Genomic DNA, 21817 nt, shown 5'->3' on the forward strand with positions numbered 1-21817 from the left:
GGTGCGACCTCGGCGTGTGGTGGAGGTGCTTACTATGGATATGGTCCCGCGTCGCAGAATCTGCGCGGATTCCGATCCTTGTCTGCGGCGCATGTGCATACATTTCGCTCTATTCTCTCCTTCTGGAAAACCTCTCGTTAAGACATTGCGCGACCTCCGTGAACCACTGAACATTGCTTTTTTCCGCAGCGGGCTTATTGCCTCGTGTTGGAACACGGCCCACTCTTCCGATGCTCCTGAAAACCGGTTACAAAAGGGACTCATTTTAGTTCCAACGGCTGCAGAAGAACGTGCGGCTTTGAAGAGTTCTTTTCGGTGCTCCGGCGAGCCGACGAACGAGCCGGCGCAGTTGAGAACAGATTTGTGGCGTTGTCAGTGCGAAAGAGTCGATGATCGCAGCCGCTAAATGTCAACTGACATTCTGACAGTGACGATCAGCCCACCTCGGAACCACCGCGCGGTTCTCTGATGATGCAAAAATCCCCATTGAATTCACCGGAGAGAACCAAAATTCGCAAGCCAGAGGACGAGAGATAAAACTAAATCCTTAGAAGCTTCAATAGTTCCCAATATTCTCCTAGTGATCGGCATTGCGACGAAAATCTTCTGCCCGCAGGGTGGATAGGAAATCGGCCGGTAGGTGCCGATGGGATGGCCATCACTCACAGCGAACAGGGCAAAATAGCCCAGGCTGGCTGCGCAATTCAGCAGGTCCACAGAGGTTAAAAGACCCTTTCTCAGGCCTCCGATATTCCCGGGTTGCAAAAGAAGATTGGTGTTGGAGGATGGAGAACCTTGTGGGTGGCAGTCAGGCCTGTTGTGAGGGCCACGAGGGCACCGTGGCCGGCGATCGGAATCAGTGGACGTGAGACGCTCACGTTACATCGGCCAGGGACGCGATCAACAGATGGGCATAAGGCTGGGTCTTAAGCTCTGCGTTGCTGGACCAAAGAGGGTTTTTTATGAGAGTTGTGCAATTTCACCGTGTCTTCACTTGGCCCAATCCGTCTTTCGGCGCTGATCAGTTTCCTGAAGTTGACGATGCGGCCCCTGTAATGCCCACTTGGTGATGGCGACGTGGAATCGCGAATTGGGGGCAGAAATTCACGTGTCTTTGGGCTTGTCTAGCACGAAGAGCGGGAACTCATTTCAGCTCGCCATTCCCGCCGTAGATCCGAGCCTGCACTGAGGGGTCGAGATGATATCAGGTCCCGCAAGATGGCTCACCGACAGAGAGCTAGTGGTCATGTGAGCGTTGAGAAAAAACGTCCATTGAATCTGTCTGACAGGGAATAATTACATCTTCTGCGCCCGCATCTAATCACAGCACCCTACACAAACTCCATCGGGTATCAAAACCTAGAGCCTGGGCGAGGGGTCGGGCTGCCCAGCCTGGTCGATGCCTTCTTCAACGGCCTTGATCTGCAATGCCAAAATCTTAGAGAAGTACCGGCAGATGGCGAGATTGCCCCCCATGAACCAGAATCCGGGGTGCCCGCTCCGCCGCCACATGGTCCTGAACTCGCCCTCCTCGTCGAAGCCCCAGACGTCACCGATCCTGTCGGCGACCTCGTCGCCAAAGATGTTGCGCGCCTCGGTCCTCATGTTCTGGTACCCGGTCGCGAAGATGATCTCGTCCGCCTCGAGCTCGGAGCCGTCGGCGAACCGCAGCCCGCGAGGCAGAATCTCTGTGATCTCCTGCCCTTGCTTGATCTTGATCTCGCCGTCGATGATGAGCTGGCTGCACCCGACGTCAATGTAATACCCACCGCCCCGCTGGAAGTATTTCACGAAGAAGCCCCCGCCGCCAGGGCCCATGTCGAGCTGGAAGCCGACCTTCTGCAGGCCTTGGAGGAGCTTGGCGTCGTTGGCGTTTTGCAGCTCTGTCGTTCCGATCTGGAGAGACTTGAATAGTTCGGCTGGTAAACTCCATAGCCAGAGGTCTGCGTCGTCGACTGGTGGTGAGTCTTCATCGTAGAGGCCCTTGAGGCCGATATCTGTGATGGAGGCTGAAGAGACGACACAGGTTGAGCTGCGCTGCACCATCGTCACGTCGTAGCCATTCTCGTAGAAGTCCTGGGCGATATCGTGGCCTGAGTTGCATGATCCGACAACCACGGCCTTCTTGCCCTTCGAGTTGGGCTTCGCGCCGGAGAATTCGGAGCTGTGGCACAACCGGTCGCCCTTGAAGTTGTCCATCCCCTTGATGTCGGGGAAGAACATCTTTCCAGAGTGACCCGTTGCCTGGATTACATGTCTCGGGTGCAGGACTCGAGTCTCTTTCGTGCCATCTGCCTTTTGGCGGTCGAGGGTCAGAGTCCACTGCCTCTTTGAGTCATCCCATGATGACTTGGTCATTGTCGTCGAGGTCCACACGTTCAGTTCGAGGAGATTGGCGTAGGACTCGAAGAACTCGGCAATCTTATCTTTCGGAGTGAAGATGGGCCAGTTTGCTGGAAAGCTGATGTACGGTAGGTGGTCGTACCAGACGGGGTCGTGAAGAACGAGCTGATGATATCTGTAGTTCACGAAAGTCAGCAAAATTCAATCCTAACGTGGCGACTCTCATACCTCTTGCGCCAGCTATCTCCAACCCGACCGTGCTTATCAACCACCAATGCATTCACATTGAGCATCTTCAACCGAGCAGCAACAGTCAACCCAGCTTGACCTCCACCTGTTTGAGTGTGTGAGCATTCTCCTTACCGCAAGAGCTTCAGGCCTACTCACCAATGATGACAACCGTAGGCTCAGTGTCAGTGTAGTTGACTATGTCTTCTCTCTTTTCCTTCCAGTTCTTTCCGTCTCGGATACCGACATGCTCAACTCCCTTCTCACGGCGGTGTCGGAGAGGCTCCTCATGGCCCTTGATTTCTCTAAGGGCGGTAAAGAAGCTGAGAATCTCCCACTTGCCATCTGACTCGATCATACGAACGACACCCTGGCCTGGGCCGACTTGGGTGTTCACATTGATGAAGAACTGCAGACATTGGACCTTGCCGTGAGCGTCGAGGGCAGCCAAGTGGGGAGCTCGGTATTCGGTAGATGTGTCGACGGCAACCTCGGTAAGACGACAACGGTCGCTCAACAGCTTTTGGATCTTTTCCCTCCCCTTGAGAGTGCGTAGGTCCCAGGATAAACAGAGGTGGTCGCGCCAGTAGCCGTCTGAGACAAACAAGTCTGCGAGCGCCTTGTAGTTCTTTGATCGCAGCGCGGCGTTAAAGGCGTTGATGGTGTCCGCCGCCACCTTCCCCGCATCAACCGATGTCGAGCGAACTGATGGGGGATACGGGCGGGCAGGAAGGTTTACCGAGCCGGGCTCGATCCGATCATTGTGAGGAAATGCTCCAGCCATGGTGCGTGCGTGTGTGAAGTGTTTGCGGATAGGACGATCTAGTCGTGCGTGCGTACGAAAGAGAAGTCCGGGCCTGGGATAATCGAAGCTATCGTCAACCTCGGAGGTCCAGTAGCAACGTTTATGAACAATGCTACCCCTCACGAACAAGAGAGAGAGAGCTTTCCGTTCCTCCGCGCCGGAGGCTGAGTCGTGACATCACCTGACGGGGTTCAACGCGACACGTAGGATGAGGGGTTCGTCCGGGGATAGATCGGCCTCAGTGCTGCTGTACGCCCGTAGACAAGCAGCTCTGCGTGCGAATTCGCGCCAAAAGATGCGGGTGTCCGCCCTGTCCGACTCAACAAGTTTCGCCAATCTGTGGAGTTTCGTTGGCCGCGGAGCTACCAAGGTTGGAAACCAGAGGTTCCCGTCTGTCCCCCCGCGCAGGGTTCTGTCTCAACCTGTCTCTCAGCTGCAGACGATAGTGCGCAAGCAGCTGCCCTCCGTTTGGGCGGGCGCGCGCGGGGGTTCCATAATTACAGCGCGGGTCTCGCGGGGAATGTCCCGGGCAAATCACAGAAGCGGCCGTGTTGGAGGCGTCTAGGAGGAAAGGATGCGTCTTGCTCGAATAGCTTGAAGTATGCCTTGATACGGGCAGTTTTGGGGACCCGCTGGCGGCTCGAATTACCCCAGATTGGGGGGCGGGTGCATTAACGCAGGGCGGGTGGCACGCTGCTAGTTTGCCTGCTTCTCCGCACTTGAATTCGCGGGGTCAAGCAAGGGAGCTTGCTTGGGCTGAACTGCTTCTTGGAGGTTCTCCAAGACTGTCAATGTTGGGTTACTTTCATCTTGAATCTGGCATGTTGACAGAGATCTTGTGTTAGATTCAGCAGTGATTTGGAACTGTCCATGACTCCGTAGAAAGTGACCAGATTCAAAACGAGATACATAAGAGGGTGCCGATGCCATCACCATGTCAGCATCGGTGGGGGTGAGTGCGGGGGGATTACGGCGACTTGCATTAACAAAATCCGGGGAAAAGGAAAAAGCCCGACACAGTCTCTTTCCGGGCACTATTTCCGTGTCTTTAAGATCCTCATGACCCAACTGCTCGAGTATTACGCTGATAAAGTTTGTCGGGTAAAAGGAAGCCTGTCTCTCTCAGTCAGAGTTGTCTTAGTTCAGGACTTGGTCAGTCAGACCGCTGAATAGCCCCTGCAGATCTTGTTCACACGGCCCTTACTGGAAGACCCACAGCCAAAAGGATCTTGGAGACGAATCATTGTCAATTGCGATGCCAAGGGGATATTTTGAAGATGTACAAAGTCTTTTCGGCCAGAAGTGATGTCTTAAGAAGTCACTTCCGTTTATCGGCTTGTGGAGTACGCCGTAGATATACGGATGATTTGCCGGCTCTCTCGGTTTTTGGGCTCCCCGGGCCGCCTTGGTCCCACAGCGGGGCACCGATCGGCCCCGAAGCCCGGTCCCTGTACAAGACGGGCTCCTGCCCGTCTCTGCCTGGTTCTAATCTACCGCTTTCCTTGGTCGACTTGTTTTCGGCTGAATAGTTTCAAAAAACTGCTTTGTCGCTTTGCCTCTGCTACAGCCCTGATTTCGCTCTCAAACTTTTCTAGGTCTGTTTTTGCGTCGTGTTCAGCCCTAAGCTCATTCTCAATCTTTTGTCTAGCGTCCCTTTCCGCCCGATTCATCGCCTCTTGATGGAGCTTCTGCTTTTGTTCTTCTGCCTTTCTCTCTGCTTCTATTGCCTCTCTGGCAGCCTGCTCAGCGTCGCGTCTTGCTTTCTCTACCTCCACCCTTGCTTCTCCCTGTGCATTCCGCATTTCTTCTATTCGTATTGCGATAGCGGCTTCGGCCTCTTTTCTAATTCTTTCCTCTAGTTTCCTTCTTTCTTCCTTTTCTTCTCTTATTCTGTCCTTTTCTTCTCGTTTTTGTAGCGAATCACGAAGAAATTCTAGCTCCTCCTGCATTCTTATCATTTCTCGGTTATACAGTGGAGGTTCGAATTCGAGTGGAGATAAACTTGGCCTCGGGGAATGAGGGTAAGATCCAGACTGCGCGTTGTTCGAGCCACCGTGCCTAGGACCTGAGTGCGGAAGTGTGCTGTGCTCCCAGTTATCACTCGCAGACTGTGGCGCGTGGCGTCCTGTTCCACCATAAGGCGCCCCAGGTGTCTGCCCGGCATGGCTGCTTGAATCAAACATCGTTTGGCCTCCAGGAAAACCATCCGACGGAGGAATTGTTGAGGCGCGCTCTGCTTCTGTATTTTCCATGGTCTCTGATGTAGCTCATGCCCTACTTCCCCTCCTTCGGGAAGCGCCACTCCCTATTGCACTGTTGACCTCCTCTGATTGCATAACACTGGAGGTGTATTCTGCGGTCGAGAACAATGTGGCATCATCGGGTCCTATCTCCTGTCTCTGGTTTATTACAACCAGGGCAAAGCTCGAGACAGTCTTTTGTAGGTGCATGTGATCAGCTATTGCCATAAAGTGGTCGTCAGAAATGTCGTCAATAAAGTCGATGGTCGAAGTTGTGTGATCTAGCCCCGACTGATGGTGTGGTAGGAGGTCGGAGCTCTCTTCATCCGAGCTACCGTCTCCAGATTCATAATGCAGAATTTTCACCATAGCCTTGCTAGCTGATTCGTCGCCGTCCGTCTCCTCAATACCCTCCGTATTAGTGCAAATAATAGTCTGCGACAGCTCTTCAGTCTCAAGGCCAGATTGACCTATCGTTTTCAGCGACGAGATAGCTTGGGACGGTTCGTATGCTTTCTCAAAGGCTCGATCTCTTCTCTCAGCCTCGATGAACGATTTCTTGACGTTTTGAGACGCTGAAATCCTCTGCTGGACTACGACCTGCAGGTAATCCCTGTGCATTTGGTAAGAAAATTAATGCTACTGATAGGCGCAGAAGGTTGACTAACTCAATGTAATCTTCTTCCATGAGATCAAGGGCCTGAAGGAAAAGCGCCAACGTCAGCTTCAGCGAGTTCAGCGAAGCCTGCCTCGTTGAGACTTTGGACCTGGTAAAAAGCCAACGAAGTTTATGCTTTAGCAGCATCTCCTCGCCACGCTTCCCAAGTAGCGGTGCCGTGCACTCTTTGATATCATCAATATCTTTCCTGCATAGCGCAATAATATCATTGACGATGTTCGCGACCTCGGTTGTGACGCGATCGGCCCTGATGAGATGTTTGTTGATCGAGCGGAGTGTCAATAAAATCGTCCTCGTCTCAACTGCGACCGCCTGAACTTGTGCTCCCGCTGTCCCGAGGTCATCCACGATGGTTGAAATCGTAGTCGCGACTTGGAAACCGGATGTAATAATGGCGCCGATGGCGGTTACTAGGCCCAAGACTTCGGCCATTTTCGGTTTTTTTTTTTTTTTAGAGCACAGTTTGTCTGGAGATGCCTGCAGTATGTTATATGGGTGAGCGAACTTTGCGCTGAGGGAAATGCAAATGAGTTTAAAACCAATGATAAGACCCCCTTGTCCTCATGGATGTGAACAAGTCCAATCAAGTCGAGAAGGTCCATATGCATCCATATGCACAGCCAATGCGACCGGGCACTTCGGCTTCTAGGCATTTTCAGCTTCAGGCAGAATTGAAGACCTCGCCCAATGAGCCGCGAGTGCAGAGCGCCATCATGCGTGTTGAGCAGGTCTAAGCCACTGGTAAGCACAGGACGTGTCACACAACATTCGCGAAGAGATACCGTATGAAAGAGACTTCACGAAACAAACCAGCTCATTTCTCTGTTTTTTTCCTTGTCATTATAGATGGCACATGTCGTCCCCCCCTTGCCGCCCTACCAGTCAAAACGCATGTAGGTGGGCTGCGATGTGAGGGCACAGCCTACGACAGGCGCTGGGCCTTCTTGGCGATACGAGGCCTGCGTAGCCTTGGTGATTGGAAATCGATAGCAAAACTGTGTAAGTGTGTAAAGATGCATGTATTTCCCTGGCGCCGATTTCTCTCGATACGAGTATAAGTAGCCACTTGATCGAATTATTCCACTAATATTACACTTCAGTTAGATTTTGTTATGGATGTGTTAAATCTTGTTGCAAGTCAAAGAGTTCAGTCACTAAAACCGGAATACCAGCCCCTGCGATTCTGCTTTTCATCATGTCACTCAAGTTTTCTAATAATTACATGTAACATCAAGGGATGCCTTGATACCTTGGTAGGTCTGCGCCCATCTTGTCCCTACTCCTGAATTCCCAATTTTCAATCCTGGCTTGGGCGGATTCGAAGGTGTTTTCGAATACGCCAGGTTATTAGATTGGTGTTGAAATATCATCTGCACTTGCGGCCTTTACTGCTGTTTCAGTACTCGCAGACCGTAGCGCAGACTTGCTTATGCCTACCTAGTACCTAGTAATTAGTTGCGTATCGAGTTGGTGGAGTAGAGCTCACATGCAATACCACGAGACCGATGCATTTAAAGAGGCGAAACGGCGTCACTGTGTGGCGGATCATAGCCACATCATAGGTGGGCGAGAGACACTAATAAGCGAGTGATGTCAGCGATCAGGTGTCAATGTGGCTAAAACCTTAACGATACCAAAGACTTCTAAAACAACGCGGACTCCTCTTCTGATATCCAGAGAGACAAAGTACCACGAGCTATCTTAATCAGACGAACTTCTAGAATTCCTAGACCCGTCCCAGCAAATCCACATTCCAAGTTCAGAGCGCCATCCCCCCTATTGTCCAATGTCCTCCTCGCCACCGCCCGAAGAAAAAAAGCAAAGCCGCAAGGACCAGATCCTTGCACAAGCCACAGAGAAGCTCGAAAAGGCACAACGAGAAGCCGAAGCCGCCAACGAGGCCCGCCAGCGCAGCGATGCCGTCGAAGACGCCGACGAGAAGAATAAGATACTAGCTGAGGCGTCTGAGCACGACCACAAAGCCAAGGCGCTGTCGCGGGATGCGCAAAGACTGCAGAGCGGCATCTGGCAGGGTGGCTTGGGTGGCGCAGGTATCGGTGCCACAGTGGGCGTTGGGCTGGGTGCCGGTGTGGGAACTGTCGTGACTGGGGTCGTTGGCGGCGTCGCGGCCATTCCAACGACGGCAGTCGGGCTCTTGGTCGGCGTCGGCGCTGGTGCGATTCATGGGCCGTGGTACAAACTGGGAGGGGATAAGAAAGAAGAGGCTGAGAAGGGACAGCCGCAGGCCGCCGGGGGAGACAAGGATCACGAGTAGAGCGTGCGGATCGCTCCGTCCGAGCATGAATATTCAATTTCCAGCGGGTATATTACAAGTTGAGGGAAATGCATCCATATCGACACGACCATTATGACGGAGGACCAAGGTGCACATCTGCAGAGGCACGGAAGATTGATGAAGCGTCATAGTTCATTTGGGTATTTGGTTTTGGTTTTTGTCTAGCATACACGATACCCAGACAGCCAGTAGAATAGAATTATTACGATATTGCCCAATTTCTTCCGTGTATTATTCTTCTGCAGAGATTGATCTCGATGGTGGTACGGGTTTGGCAGGCGGTCGAGAGACACACACACGTCACACTAACCACTGCGGGCCAAATAACAGTCTCTGCGTCATTCTCACCATTGGCACCGTCCCGCGTTCCCGAAGTCCAACGCCATCGACATCGGCTCCGCTGCGGATCCGACACTCGCCTGGGTTCCGATTTCCGATTAAGCGTATGCTGTCGACTTCTTCAGGAACTCCAGAGTGAACACGAAGTGGGCTTGACAGATGCTTATTTCTCTAGCCTTTCTCCTTGACATGCACCCCGGTAGAGGAGCGCTGAACTTGTGAAGCAATCTTTCTAGCAATCCTTCTTCAACATCGTTGGTTGATTTTTCCCAAGTCGCCAGTCAAAGAGCGGAGCTTGGCGCAAGGAGAAGACGAGAAGACAAGCGGTGAACTTCTCACCCACAGCTTCATCAACCTGATGATAGCCCTGAAACTGCACCACCTAACCTTTGCGTGAAATGAATCGCATCCTCACGATAAGCATATCATTACTGCCTTCGGGTCGATGATGCGAAGAGCGCGGAGCAGTCAATTACGCAGGATCGGTGGGTTCCGGAAGAGCTTTTAAACACTGGGTCGCTATCGGTTGCTGAGCCTATGACGGTGCGGTTGCGACACCGTCGGAAAGACTGTGATTTTGCTGGACGGAATCTTTCCTCTCGCTCGGTCATCCCATCGGCTCTTCCCTGCATCCATGGAGCCCGATAGTAGCGATGATTGCGGATGGGACCAACGTTGTCTTTCTCAAACCCCCCTCCCCTATCACGGAGGGGGGGAAAGGGGACGGCTGCTTGGGTCCATTGGAAGTCTGACTAAGGCCCCTAGCGGCTCCTGAAAGAGCTGCGACAGGCATGTTGCCTATCAACGTGGGATGAGAGCACCGGACAGCTGGCTGACCCAGCTCTTACCGAAGGCTGTTATGATATTTCGGATGGGCGGCACTTAGCACCTGCACTTTATTTTCTTTATTTTCACTCTAAATGCGAAGCGCCGGATCGTTCTTGGACAGGGCTGACATAATGCCTCCAACCAGGCGCCATGCTGGTTGCATCTCTGGCCGTCACGTCGCTTTCGCGCAACGTAGAGTACCCAATGGCAAGCCATCCAGGTGCAGAAAAGTCTCGGCTGTAACAGCCGAGAGATTCGCAAATGGCAACCTAAGCTGACTGGCACGTTCTGGATGATACCGAACTTTCCACAGATTGCCAAGCGCTGGCGATTGATGGCGGTGGGCAGTGGGCACGGCACAGCTGTGGAACTCCCTTTTTCTTTCTGGTGGGAATTTCGTCCCGTGTAAAGTGATCTGCGGCAGGGAACACACAGCCAGCGCTTTTTTCACCATCGCAGAGCGGCCCCCCTGGTTGACCCATGTTTCAGGTGAAATGCCACCACGGGCGCGTCGATCAGGTACCATGACAGAGTTCAGCGCATCACTGCCGCGGTGTGATCTTCCTCTTCAGACGAAAGTTACACATATTGGATCTGGGGAAACATGTCTCTTGGCGTTGATTCTTCGCAAAGGAAGGTTGTCTTTATTGTTCAGATGAACGGAAACCAATATTGACAGGCTTCGAGGCCATATATCGATTTTTTTCTTCACGCTTATCCACCGGCAACCGATGACTGGCGCCGGGGATTGACAAGCAAACTCGGCTTGTCGCCCGAAATTGACATTTGCCAACGCTCAAACGCGACAAGCCTTGACAGGCATGCAGGTAAGGAAATCCGCCCAGCGGCTAACTCGAAAGAGGTCGTTGGGTGGATGTAGGGCAATCTATGAGCGACCGATTCGGGGCACCGAGGCCAGGCTCACGCAGCCGAGGAGCTGTGGTCTGCAGGGGAGTCCACTACGCGAGCGTCTCTCCAGGCAACTTTAGATGAACAGGATGATATAGGAATCGGCGCATGAGCCAAGCTTGGCGACCACATCTCGACCGTGATGCCCCCAACGTGGGCGGCACCTCCAGGGGTCGATGTCGTCAACCGTACTTTAGTTGTGACCCGATCAGGGACCCATCCCCGGCGGCGAGGACCGTGTTTGGTGGAATTGGATCCTGCGTATGGGTCGCTCCAATGTTTCAAACGAACCTCGCCCTTTCGATTCTGGTCGACCAAGTCAGCTTCTTTCGGGGCCCCTGGCTGCAGACAACATGAGCGAAGCGCCCCCTTTCGCGCCAACGGCCCACGATGCCCAGAATTAGGAAGGCAAATGAGCAGGGAGCTGGGGCTGGAGAATTCTCGTCAGGTTCGTATGCTTGGGATACCATGAGCGGTTGATAGCCAACGGCGGCCAGGGGTGAGTGAGTTGGCTCGAGATATAAGACAACCTCTTCTTCACCATCCTGTCCTAATCCCTCTTGCTTCTTCGTTCTCAACCATCCATCGCTGTGTCTTTTGTCATTGTACAAACCACTTTCTTTCTTTGAAACCATTCATTCTTTACCTTCCCTGGTGGAAAATCAAGCTTCATTTTCTTCCTGTCCAATCTTTCTTCACCACCACAACCATCAACCAACTCTCTTTACCAACACAACCCCAAACACACCGATCAAAATGCGTACCTACGGATTCCTCGCCGCCGCGGCCCTCGTGTCCCAGGCCACCGCCCACTACGTTTTCCCCACCCTGATCGTCAACGGTGAGGAGACCGAGCGCTACGAGTTCGTCCGCGAGGCCAAGAACTCCAACTCCCCCGTCACCGACGTCGCCTCCGAGGACTTCGTCTGCAACAAGGGCGGCAACGACGACGACGTCCTGGCCAAGACCAAGACCAAGGCCATCAACGCCGGCGACGAGGTCGGCTTCATCGTCGAGAACGACATGGGCCACCCCGGCCCCCTCCAGGTCTACATGTCTAAGGCCCCCTCCTCCGCCGCCGAGTACAAGGGCGACGGCGACTGGTTCAAGGTCTACGAGCTCACCACCTCCGACATCACCGACGCCGGCCTCCAGTGGGCTTCCTACGTCAACAACGCGGGCATCCACAACTTCACCTTCACCGTCCCCAAGGAGACTCCCTCGGGAGACTACCTCATCCGCGCCGAGCACATTGGTCTTCACGGAGCTGGCACCGCCGGAGGTGCTCAGTACTACATTGCTTGCGCCCAGGTCACCGTCACCGGCACTGGCTCTGAGACTCCTGCTCCCACCATCAAGTTCCCCGGCGGCTACACTGGCAACGAGCCCGGTGTCCTGATCAACATCTACTACCCTGCCCCCAAGAACTACACCGCCCCTGGCCCCGTCACCTGGCCCAACGCCTGCGAGGACCACACTGCCAACCTCCTCGGCCAGACCTCCGACGGCGACTGCACCGGCTCTGAGGGCGCCACCACCCCCTCTCCCTCCACCCCCACATCTCCCTCTTCCTCCGCTGCCCCCTCTGCCGGCATCCCCGACTACAACGGCGGCAACAGCACCACCGTCCCCACCGCCGCCGCTCAGCCCAGCGCCGCGCCCACCGGTGCCTCTGACGACTGCGAGAAGTCCGCTGCTCGCCGCCGTGCGCGCTCCATGCGCCGCCACCTTGCCCGCGCCGCCTACTAAGCGTCTCTTTTTCGGGAGACTGAGAAGGAGGATGTGGATAGACAAAAGTTGGAAGTAGTTGTGTTGATAAGCCGGAGCTTGCGATGCCCACTTGGGCGTCTGCTTGCTCCCACCATCATTTCTTGTACATAAGTATGACTTTAAGACACTGGATGTAAATGCGATTAGATATCGGACGATCCTTTGTGCCGAGGCGTCCTCATGTTTGATATTTGAGATCATTCTATAAGTTCCGCTTGCTGTTGCTATGTGACGTTTGTGTCTTGCTTAATGGCGATTATGGAACCTGAGTAATGTGCATTCGTTCGAGTATGCTGTTAAACACATGGCGAAGGAGTTCTGTCTGTATACGAGGCGGAGAATCGCTTGAGAACCTACCTATACGTCAGGCCTAGTGTCTCTACTTTTACACCACATTGAGAGACACGATGTCTGGCGGAGCTCAATCTGAGTCATTTCTTCATCTGGTGAATAAACAGTTTACATCATGTTTTGGAGTCTTTCTATACTCTTTGGTGAACTTTTATCTACCCTTCATGCATGGTCATGTCCTTCATGGTCCTCTTCATCATCCGCCCAGTCAGGGAACCCATCATCAAACATATCCTGCAACTTATCCAACTTCTTCTCCCCATCCCACTTCTTATTCCTCATCACCTTCTGCCACTTCTTCCACTCCTCGTCATTCAGCAGACACTCATCCAGCGCGGCCTCCAACCCCTTGATATCAAGGTTCTCCCCGATGAACACCAGCTCCTGCCGGCGATCGCCCCACTCGCCGCCCTTCTTGACGTCGTGCTGCACCAGCGCGTCCACCTCCGGATCGCCCGTCAGGTAGTCCTCCGGCGCAAGCGTGCAGAACCACGGCCGGCCGCCGGTCATGGTCAGCATCGCGCCGGCCTGCGACCAGTCGCCTGCGCGGTGTGGCCGCGTCGCGAGGAAGAACTCGCCCTTGGAGCGGAAGAGGCGGTTGAAGAGCGGGTGGGCGGTTTTGTTGGCGAGGATGACGTCGTTTGATGGGGGTTCGAGGGGGTCTTCCATGTCGGCGTCCTCGTCCTCGTCCTCGTCTTCGTCCTTTTCGGACTCGTCGTCTTCCCATTCCTCGTCTTCCTTCTCGACGTCGCACATGTCGGCGTCATCTTCATCCTCATCCATCTCGTCTTCGTCGCCTTCGGGGGCTTCCATTTGAAGGATGAACTTGTCGTAGAGGAGTGACCATAGTCTGCGGGGATCGAAGGGGCGTGTTCTTGTGTAGATGAAGTTGCGGACGTTGTATTCTTCGGTTTCGGGCTTGGGTGTGATCTTCTTGCGGCCGTTGACCTGTCGATGATGTAAGTTAGCAAGGGACTTTTTGAGGTTCTGTTGGATGCGAGTGAAGACTGACTTCGCGGACTGTCATGGCATGCAGATCCTGCAGCCAGCCAACGCCTGACTGGGCGACTTTGAGGTCAAAGGTGTTGGTGTTGACAATCTCCTTGACGTCGATCTTGCCGTAGTTGGCCTCGAGGACCTTCGCTCTCGGGTTGAGCTTCTTAATCAAGTCAAGGACGCGGGCGAGATCGGTCTTCGTAACCTGCATACGTCGTGTCTCATTAGCACCGACACCAACATGAGTTCCGCGGGAATGCTAACCATGTCTACTTTGTTCAAGACAATCACATCGGCAAACTCAATCTGGTCAACCATGAGATCCGACACCGTCCGCTCATCCTCGGGAACAACATCGTCTCGTCTTGAGGAGAGCAGGTCACTCGTGTGGAAGTCGTTGAAGATTGTGAAGGCGTCGATGACAGTGACGGTCGTATCGAGGCGGGCGAACTTGTCTACGCCGCCGGCGTCAGCCCTGCACACACAGCGTCAGTCAAAAAGTCTCATGCCTGTATCCAGAGAAAGAAGAACTCACAGCCTCTTGAGAAGCTTCAGCGTATCCTCATCAAGCCCCTCGGGCCCCTCGCCCATAGCCTGCATCTGCTCGGCCAGACGGGCATCGAAGGTCTCGGCGACCTGCTCGGGCTCGCTGATGCCGCTGCTCTCGATGACGACATAGTCAAACTCGTGGAGCTCGGCGAGGTGGACCAGCTCCTCAAGGAGATCACCGCGCAGGGTGCAGCAGATGCAGCCGTTCTGCAGGGCGATGACCTTCTCTTCTGTCTTTGTGATTTTGTGGCTCTTCTTGATCAGGGATGCGTCAACGTTCACACTGGGCGGAGAAGGTTGTCAGTGAGCTGTCGGGGACGATGGGAAGAAGAGGACTCACGCTCCGATATCGTTGACGATCACGGCAATGCGAAGGCCGTGGTCGCTCTTGAGGAGGTGCTGGAGGAGGGTTGTCTTTCCGCTGCCCTGCTTTGGTGTTAGTCAAGACCACCCGCAGTGAAGCTTTGAGATTGCATACAAGAAAGCCAGAGAGTAGTGTGACAGGCAGTGGCTTGCCCTGGGCTGCTTTGGATACATCGACACCAGAATCGGCACGTGTGAGTTTGGGCGCAACGGCGTCGCTATTGACTTTCGGCGTTGCTGTGCCTGGGACCACGACGCCACCCGACTTGGGCTTCGTGGAAGATGCAGAAAGCCTTTTGCCCATGATGATCGTGTAACCCTATCTGTTGACTAGAGAGAAAAAACAAAGGATGATTTGCCGGGTGAATCTTTCAGCCAGTCCCAATTCTCCCAAAGACAACATATTTATATCGTCTCTGTTAACAATTTCTCGACTGATATCTGATCGTCTTTCCCAAGAGATAGCAGCGCCATCAAGGTGTCTCGAGCATGCGTCGTGTAAGTCGGGCCATCCGGGTGCTGACGATATGACCACGGGGGTTGCAACACGGGATTGGCTGGCTTGAGTCCGGGGCGGTCATCAGGAATCGGGGCTTCTGTGATTGGGCGAGGGGACATCCACCGGGGCCGTTCTCCCAGGAACGCCCTCCCCGAATCGGGAAAGTTTCCAGGGAAGCAGGGACTAATGGCAGTAGGACCCTGGGTACCTTGAGGGTTTTGTGAGATACCTGTAAGATTGGAAAACTTGATTGACGAGATGCCGATGATGTGACCGGACCGGGAAGAAGGTGAGGGTTTTGAGCCCTTGGGACGTTTGCATCGGCACATGTTGTTCATCCAAAATACCAGTTCAGCGATTGGTTATTGATGGTCGTGGCTATATCAGCTGAGCGCTCGTACCTTCAGGCAGCCTGCAGTGCTTGAGAATGAAACCCGGGCGATCAAATATCTAGTTCACCAAGTACAGCATCTGCTAAGGAAAGAAGTCTCTCCGCCACAGCAAGATGATGTGTATGACGCCAGACATCATGAAAGCCAGACTTAGTTTAAGAAGCGTGCATGAAGGTGGTGATACTTCTAGGAACTGGGGCCAACAGCCAGAGGAACATTTTCATTTGGTTGCGTTGACCCCATACTAGCAGCGTCAAACATTCTTCTGGATGAACAGCCGCTGTGAAAGCTGCGAGGCTAACGCTGCACTTGATAGATTCATCCCAGCATGGCTTCGCGCATGTTCTGCTTACGCAATTGAGGAAGTTGATACATTACCTGAAAGTCCATTACCTTAAGTAGGAATGGAAATGCTCAGAGTAGAAGAAAATTCGAGAAAGATATCAACATGTGGCAATTGCTCAGCTCTCAATCTTACCTTAGCAGTAGCCTGTGCACTAGTGGAGAATGCGCCCAGGTGAAAACAAATCACTGAGTAACGGCTCGGCCAGCGACAGAAGATGCGGCAAGTACACGCCCAGCTACGTTTTGCTCAAAATGGGCATCAAGGACTGGGAATTACTGATTGAGAGAGAATGCGGCGGATTCGCAGATGTGCATTGTGAGTGGCCGTCGCTGATATCAACCTAACGCCAAGAAGCCGTGTCATTCGCTACAGGGCCCGATAGAGGGACGCAGTGTTGCGACCGGCATCCCACTTCCCCCGTAATGACAGAGCCTCAAGTACTGCTGATGCACTGGCAGCGATGATTTGGCGGGTTAAAAATGTTTTTTACACATTAAACGATTGGCCCGACGCATGGTCATGGCTTAAATATTGGATGTATGCTGATGTTCCAGCGAAGAAGGGACAGACCGCAGACCGTGCTGTCTGAACATCAGGCGGAGCTTCAGCCACCACTTGCGATATCACCAGGCATCGCAGCTATCGACAAGCTCAACTCAACATAACCACGTTGGCGAAATTTGTATTGATCGGTTGCCATCGTGCAATCACCAGAGCGAGATGATTCTTATGCGCATGTCATCCACCGTCCAGCCGACGCAGATCACTCAGTCATCACCCATCAGCGGGCATGAGGATGGTTTTCGGAGGATATCGTAGCCGGAAAGGTTAGTCGAACCGAGGACGGCTCGAAGAACACCAGGCGCGCGCCCAGAAGGACATTGAGAGGCAATTCGGCCGTATTAATAGAAATACCAAGACTTCACCAGACACGAGGAGAAAGGCAGAACTCCAACGTCATCGTCAGGAGACAAATCGCAAAAGACGAAGGGGATGTGCGCAGGGCGCCCATGCATTTCCAGTTTCATCGACGACCCCGTGGTGGGCGGCCCACGGCATCCTCCTCACTCAGCGAACCACAAACCGGACGAGAAGACCCCATGGCCCGTTTGTTACCCCAGATACCGACCAAACAGCTGGCAGAGCGCAGCGGCCGGCGACGGAGATTGGGCTAGTCCTCAAGACCTGACGAGTCCCGCGACGGTTCTCACAGTTGGTGGCGTCGGCAAGAGTTGACCTGATTGATAAGACGGCCGGCGGCGCATCCTGGCGGTGATCGCGACTCGTCTCCGGCCGGGCCGTGTTCGTGGTGACGACGATGAGGGCGTCAATCTCTCGGCACAACCTGCTAACTTTGCGTTTTCCTTGGTTCCTGTGTTCATGCACGCCATCATGCCCGGCGGACAGCACAGTCTGGCTGCGGCGGCCTCGATGACCCGATCAAAAGGAGAATGCGGTGATGATCGTGAGAGTCGAGCGGCCCTGGTGCGACGCCGGTCGGGGCGGACAATCAAAAAAAGACGAGCAATGTTTCCAAACCTCCGACAGGGACCCCAACGAAAAAAGTCCCTTTCCCACGCGAGCTCAATCCTCGCCTCGAGCCCTGTCGACCCCGTTCTCGCGGCGCCCAAGTGGAGATGGAGGATGTCGAGCAACAGAAAAGCCCCGACCGGCGGCCAAAGATGGCGAAAAAGCACAGCAAAACTGCCTATTCGTACGTACGGACAGCTCCAGCGCAGTTGCATCTCCCAGGTTTCAGGCGCCGTCAGGCCAAGCGCCAAGGTGCGCGTCAAACACCGCCGAGGGGGGCCTCTCTGGTGCGGCATGCGGGTGACAGCGGCATGGGTCCTCGTCGACAGTTGAAACCCCAGCCCAGCCCCTGGGTGCGACTCTTCGCGGCAGAAGGGCTCCAGCCGCTGCTGAGCAGTGAACACGCAACGGCCGCCGGCGCTGCTTGAGGAGGCAAACTGCGCTGAATGTCCGGTTGACGGTGTTCTGTGATTGGACACATGGACGCTTGATGGCCCCCTGTCATGACTGAGGTTTACTCGCGTGCACCTGTCGCACCACACACAACAGACGTGGAGGGAGCCCCATCTCGACAACGCAGGAGGCAGCGAACGTTCATCACTTCGGAGCCCCCCTTGTTCCCCGTTTTCTTGGAAGATGTTTGATGTGAGGCCTGCGATAGGACATGGGTGGTGTTGGAGGGGAGGGAGCTTTGGGGATTTCTTTTATGTCCGAGTGCCGGGGAGGAGACAGCGGGAGAAGGTAGGTCTACGCGGGCGTCCGTAGGCGACATTTGAATAATACGAAGCATCCCCCGAAGGCGCCGGTGGTAACTCCCGGGAGGGTTTCTTTCTCTTCCCTTTTTTTCTCTTCCCTTGGCTTTCTCTGCTGGCTCTTGATTTGGTTTTTTCTGTTCAAGGGCTCGGCGGGTTCGACCAGTTCCATTCTCCATGAAGCGCTTGCGCTTGTTCTTTTCTGTTTAGACTTCCACAGCTGTGCTGTTTTCTGTTCCATTCTTGATTACCGCTGGCCGCATTACCGTCTTATTTTGTCCGTTCCGTCAAAGTCTTGGTAATTTTGAGGAAGACGTGGAGGAAGAGGTTTCACGATGGAGGGGACCACGACTTGGTCGACTTTCAGGTGGGTTAAACATGGTCATCGACGACCCGAATGATGAAGCTGATGGTGTTGGGTAGACAACGGAGGAGGAGGACGGAGCCCAAGTTCCCCGGCAGACCGCGTCACAACTTGGTCCGTCGCCAAGGGCCGAGGATAGCTATTCGACAGGACGACGGCGAGGAGGCGGACGAAGAGAAAGAAAAGGAGGGCGAGCAGGAGAAGGAAGAGGAAGAGGAGGAAGAAGAAGAAGAAGAAGAAGAAGAGAAGGAGAGCCCGGCTGGAAACAACAGAAAGGCAGAAGAACAGGAAAAGGAAGAGGAATCCGGAGCGGAAGAGGGCAACGGTGCTCAGCAAGAGGCCGAGTCCAACAGCTCCGCCAGCGATTCCGATGCGCAGCAACAACCGGGAGCGCAATCGAGCGCCAGCAGTGACTCGGAAGAAGAACAACCAAAGCCCTCCGTGTCACCGGCCCCGGGCGCACCGCCTGCAGCAACGAACCCGACGATCCTGCCGACTGCGCCGCCCGCCGCCCTGAACCCCGCCGTGCCGGCGAGTTTCCCGCCGGCGAGGGGATTCATCACGCTCGTCCCCGGCGCGCCGCCCCCGTCAAATCCTCCGGCCGCGCCATCATCAAACCCGCCCGCTGCGACTCCGTCCGCCGCCCCGAATTCGACGCCTCCGCAACCGCCTCCGTCAAGACAGACTTCCCAGACGCCGCCTCCGCCTGCTGTGCAACCATCTACGCCGCCGCCACCGCCGCCACCAGCAGCAGAAACCCCGTCAGCAATTCCTTCACCACCAACAGTTGGAAATGCCGCTTCGGGGACATCAGACCCGCAGATCGTGCCCTCCAACGCGCAGATGCAAGAAAGCAACGGCGCGGTCTCCGCAACACCCTCGCCCGCCCCGGACTCCAACCGCCCATTTGCCATCGGAGTCTCCTTCGGCATCGTCGGTACGTCATTCACCTCTTTCATCACAAACTCTGATCAGATCACTAACACATCCACAGCCTTGATCGGCCTCCTCATCGGCGCCTTCATCTTCTTCAAGAAGCGCCGCGACCGCAGGAAGAAGGTCGACGCCGTCTCCCAAAACATGCAAAACGCACCACTCCCGTCCAACCCGCCCGCCGCCGCCGCCAGCTTCCCCCGCGAGTCCGCCATCCTCCGCCAGCCGAAGCGCAGCACCAAGGAGATGGAGCAGACCCTCGTCGCGACCTACCGCCAGACCAAGATCGCCAACCGCACCACCCGCGAGATGGAAGAGCAGATGGTCGCGCAGTTCATGGCCGCCAACGCCGCAATCCCGGCCCCGCCCGCAAAGGACAACACTCCCAACAAGCCCGCCGCCGTGCCGAGGAACCTGTCGACGACGAGCTTCTACTACGAGAAATCAATCAACGAGCCCGCCACCGCCAACAACGAGCCGCCGTTCGTCCCGGAGCCGCTGCGCATCAGCACCATGAAGCGCCCGTCCTCGCAGGCGGTGCAGTACCCCAAGGTGCCGTACCCGCCGTCCACGTACGATATGTACCAGGGCATCGGCCAGGGACCGTACCGCGAGTCGATCAACATCGGGTACCAGCCGTATAACCCGGACACCTACCAACCGCCACCGCCGGCTCAGCAACCAGTGCAGCCGCAGCCTCAGTTCCAGCCGCAAGAGTCTCAGTTCCAGCCTCAGCAACAGCCGCAGTACCCGGCCCAGGCCATATCGCGATACTCGCCGCAGTACTCGCCGCAGTATAACCCGCTACCGGGACAGCTGCCGCGGGCTGAGAGGGGTCCTGACAGGAAGTTCATTGGCCCTGGATGAAGCTGATCTTTTTGTTTTGTCTTCTTTTCTTTACTACACCCAACGCGAATAATACCCACAGTCCTTACAGCGTGCACACATCAGAAACACGGCGACATTTTTTAAGCTCGTGCCGGGATGGCCCCGTCCAAGGATCGGATGATGGGTCGCCCGAACAATGCGTCAAGCATAAAACCTTCAATTAGAGATGGCATTTTACCTGTCAAACCCACCAACAATCCTTCCTGTTTCCTTTTGCTTATCAGATTCATCATACCGGACGGGAGTGGGAGGGAGGTCAAAGGAGGTTGGATAGGATACCATTGTACAATACTCAAATTATCACGGCTAATGATGAACGCTCGCAAATTGCAAGACACAAGCACACTCCCGACCACCTGGATGACATCATTTACGTAATTCCCTCGCTGTCAGCAAACCCGTCACTTCTTGTTTCTTTCTTTATCTTCCGATGAGGTGGGCGGGCTTTTGGGTCCCGTTCTGTGGGTTTGAGGGGATTTGCGCGTGCTGAAACGGACGAAGTGTCTGACCCCTGCCTCACCGACCAAAAATAGTCGCTCGTGTAAACATTCCCCTTCACGGGGTGGGATGAATGTTTGGAAGGAGGAGGCGAGTGGGCATTGGTGATCGACGCGTGTAAAAGGAAAGTCGTGACGGGTTCTGGGCGTCGCGAATCTGTGGATGATGCTGGTGTCTGGCTGGGGATGCGCGATGTCCATGATGGGAACGGTACGACGGGAGGTCGGAATGGGTGTGCATGAGTGAGGCGACGTGAGGGCCAGTGAGTGGGACTAGGTGTGACTGGTGTAGGCTACTGGTAGAATCTTAATGGCATGGACATGTCTTGTAGCGTACTTTGTGATCATCAAGATATTCAAGTGGTTGAATTGCATGTTTGTGTTGCTCGTGACTCTCATTATCGGCGTGTCCACATCCCTTCGTAAAATATTCAATATTCCGAGAGACTTGAAAAACATCAGACTTCTCACATTCGTCTTACATTCGTCTTACATTCGTCTTACATTCGTCTTTCGCTTGTAGGAGTGAAAAGCTTCTCACTTCTGCCCCTCAATGCGATCTTCCGATACCAAGCCTCCCCTCAGAGACTTCCCCTTAGTATCCTCAATCATGTCCACGAGCATAACGGGCAACTTCTTGACCCCTTCGCTCTCACCTTCCGACAATCCTTCGCTCGTCTTGAGGAACTGCTCTCTGAAAACAGCCCAAAGCCTCTGATCCGAGGGGCTGTTGCTGCCAGGCCTCGGGTAATACTGATCATTCCTCCAAAAACTCTTACAAGCCGTCTTGATCCCTTCCTCATTCATACTCATCTTACGACAGTAGTTAAAATCTAGAACCCACATCGCATGCGGCGCCCAGCGCCGCGGACTCAAACTCCTTCTCCCCAATGCATGGCAGCGTTTGTTAAATCTTGTCG

General features: G+C 54.5%; 7 protein-coding genes across 7 annotated transcripts; 4 read left to right on the forward strand and 3 right to left on the reverse strand.

Annotated features, from left to right (window-relative positions):
• Positions 1-34: 34 nt before the first annotated feature.
• On the forward strand, positions 35-469 carry CGGC5_v008329 (uncharacterized protein; the record flags this gene model as incomplete). Its single annotated transcript, XM_066151999.1, has 2 exons — positions 35-371; positions 429-469. The coding sequence occupies 2 exons, from the start codon at positions 35-37 to the stop codon at positions 467-469; spliced, it is 378 nt and encodes a 125-aa protein (XP_066008819.1).
• An 890-nt stretch (positions 470-1359) lies between these two features.
• On the reverse strand, positions 1360-3355 carry YUC11 (putative indole-3-pyruvate monooxygenase YUCCA11; the record flags this gene model as incomplete). Its single annotated transcript, XM_032026082.1, has 3 exons — positions 1360-2518; positions 2572-2677; positions 2731-3355. 3 exons carry the CDS (start codon positions 3353-3355, stop codon positions 1360-1362), a joined length of 1890 nt encoding a protein of 629 aa, XP_031892291.1.
• A 2288-nt stretch (positions 3356-5643) lies between these two features.
• CGGC5_v008331 (uncharacterized protein) lies at positions 5644-6727 on the reverse strand (the record flags this gene model as incomplete). The annotated part of the gene is made up of 2 exons (XM_032026093.1): positions 5644-6229; positions 6285-6727. 2 exons carry the CDS (start codon positions 6725-6727, stop codon positions 5644-5646), a joined length of 1029 nt encoding a protein of 342 aa, XP_031892290.1.
• Positions 6728-8081: 1354 nt separating this feature from the next.
• Positions 8082-8570, forward strand: CGGC5_v008332 (uncharacterized protein; the record flags this gene model as incomplete). The annotated part of the gene is made up of 1 exon (XM_032026104.1): positions 8082-8570. One exon carries the CDS (start codon positions 8082-8084, stop codon positions 8568-8570), a length of 489 nt encoding a protein of 162 aa, XP_031892289.1.
• Positions 8571-11423: 2853 nt separating this feature from the next.
• eglD-13 (putative endo-beta-1,4-glucanase D) lies at positions 11424-12416 on the forward strand (the record flags this gene model as incomplete). Its single annotated transcript, XM_032026116.1, has 1 exon — positions 11424-12416. One exon carries the CDS (start codon positions 11424-11426, stop codon positions 12414-12416), a length of 993 nt encoding a protein of 330 aa, XP_031892288.1.
• A 534-nt stretch (positions 12417-12950) lies between these two features.
• yciC (putative metal chaperone YciC) lies at positions 12951-15000 on the reverse strand (the record flags this gene model as incomplete). Its single annotated transcript, XM_032026127.1, has 6 exons — positions 12951-13736; positions 13801-13989; positions 14049-14259; positions 14320-14616; positions 14674-14759; positions 14812-15000. 6 exons carry the CDS (start codon positions 14998-15000, stop codon positions 12951-12953), a joined length of 1758 nt encoding a protein of 585 aa, XP_031892287.1.
• Positions 15001-18550: 3550 nt separating this feature from the next.
• On the forward strand, positions 18551-20379 carry CGGC5_v008335 (uncharacterized protein; the record flags this gene model as incomplete). The annotated part of the gene is made up of 3 exons (XM_066152000.1): positions 18551-18582; positions 18639-19516; positions 19574-20379. The coding sequence occupies 3 exons, from the start codon at positions 18551-18553 to the stop codon at positions 20377-20379; spliced, it is 1716 nt and encodes a 571-aa protein (XP_066008661.1).
• Between the last annotated feature and the right edge of the window lie 1438 nt (positions 20380-21817).

Source organism: Colletotrichum fructicola (assembly GCF_000319635.2).
Source record: "Colletotrichum fructicola Nara gc5 chromosome Unknown KSG_Nara_v1_contig04, whole genome shotgun sequence".
Taxonomy (NCBI): domain Eukaryota; kingdom Fungi; phylum Ascomycota; class Sordariomycetes; order Glomerellales; family Glomerellaceae; genus Colletotrichum; species Colletotrichum fructicola.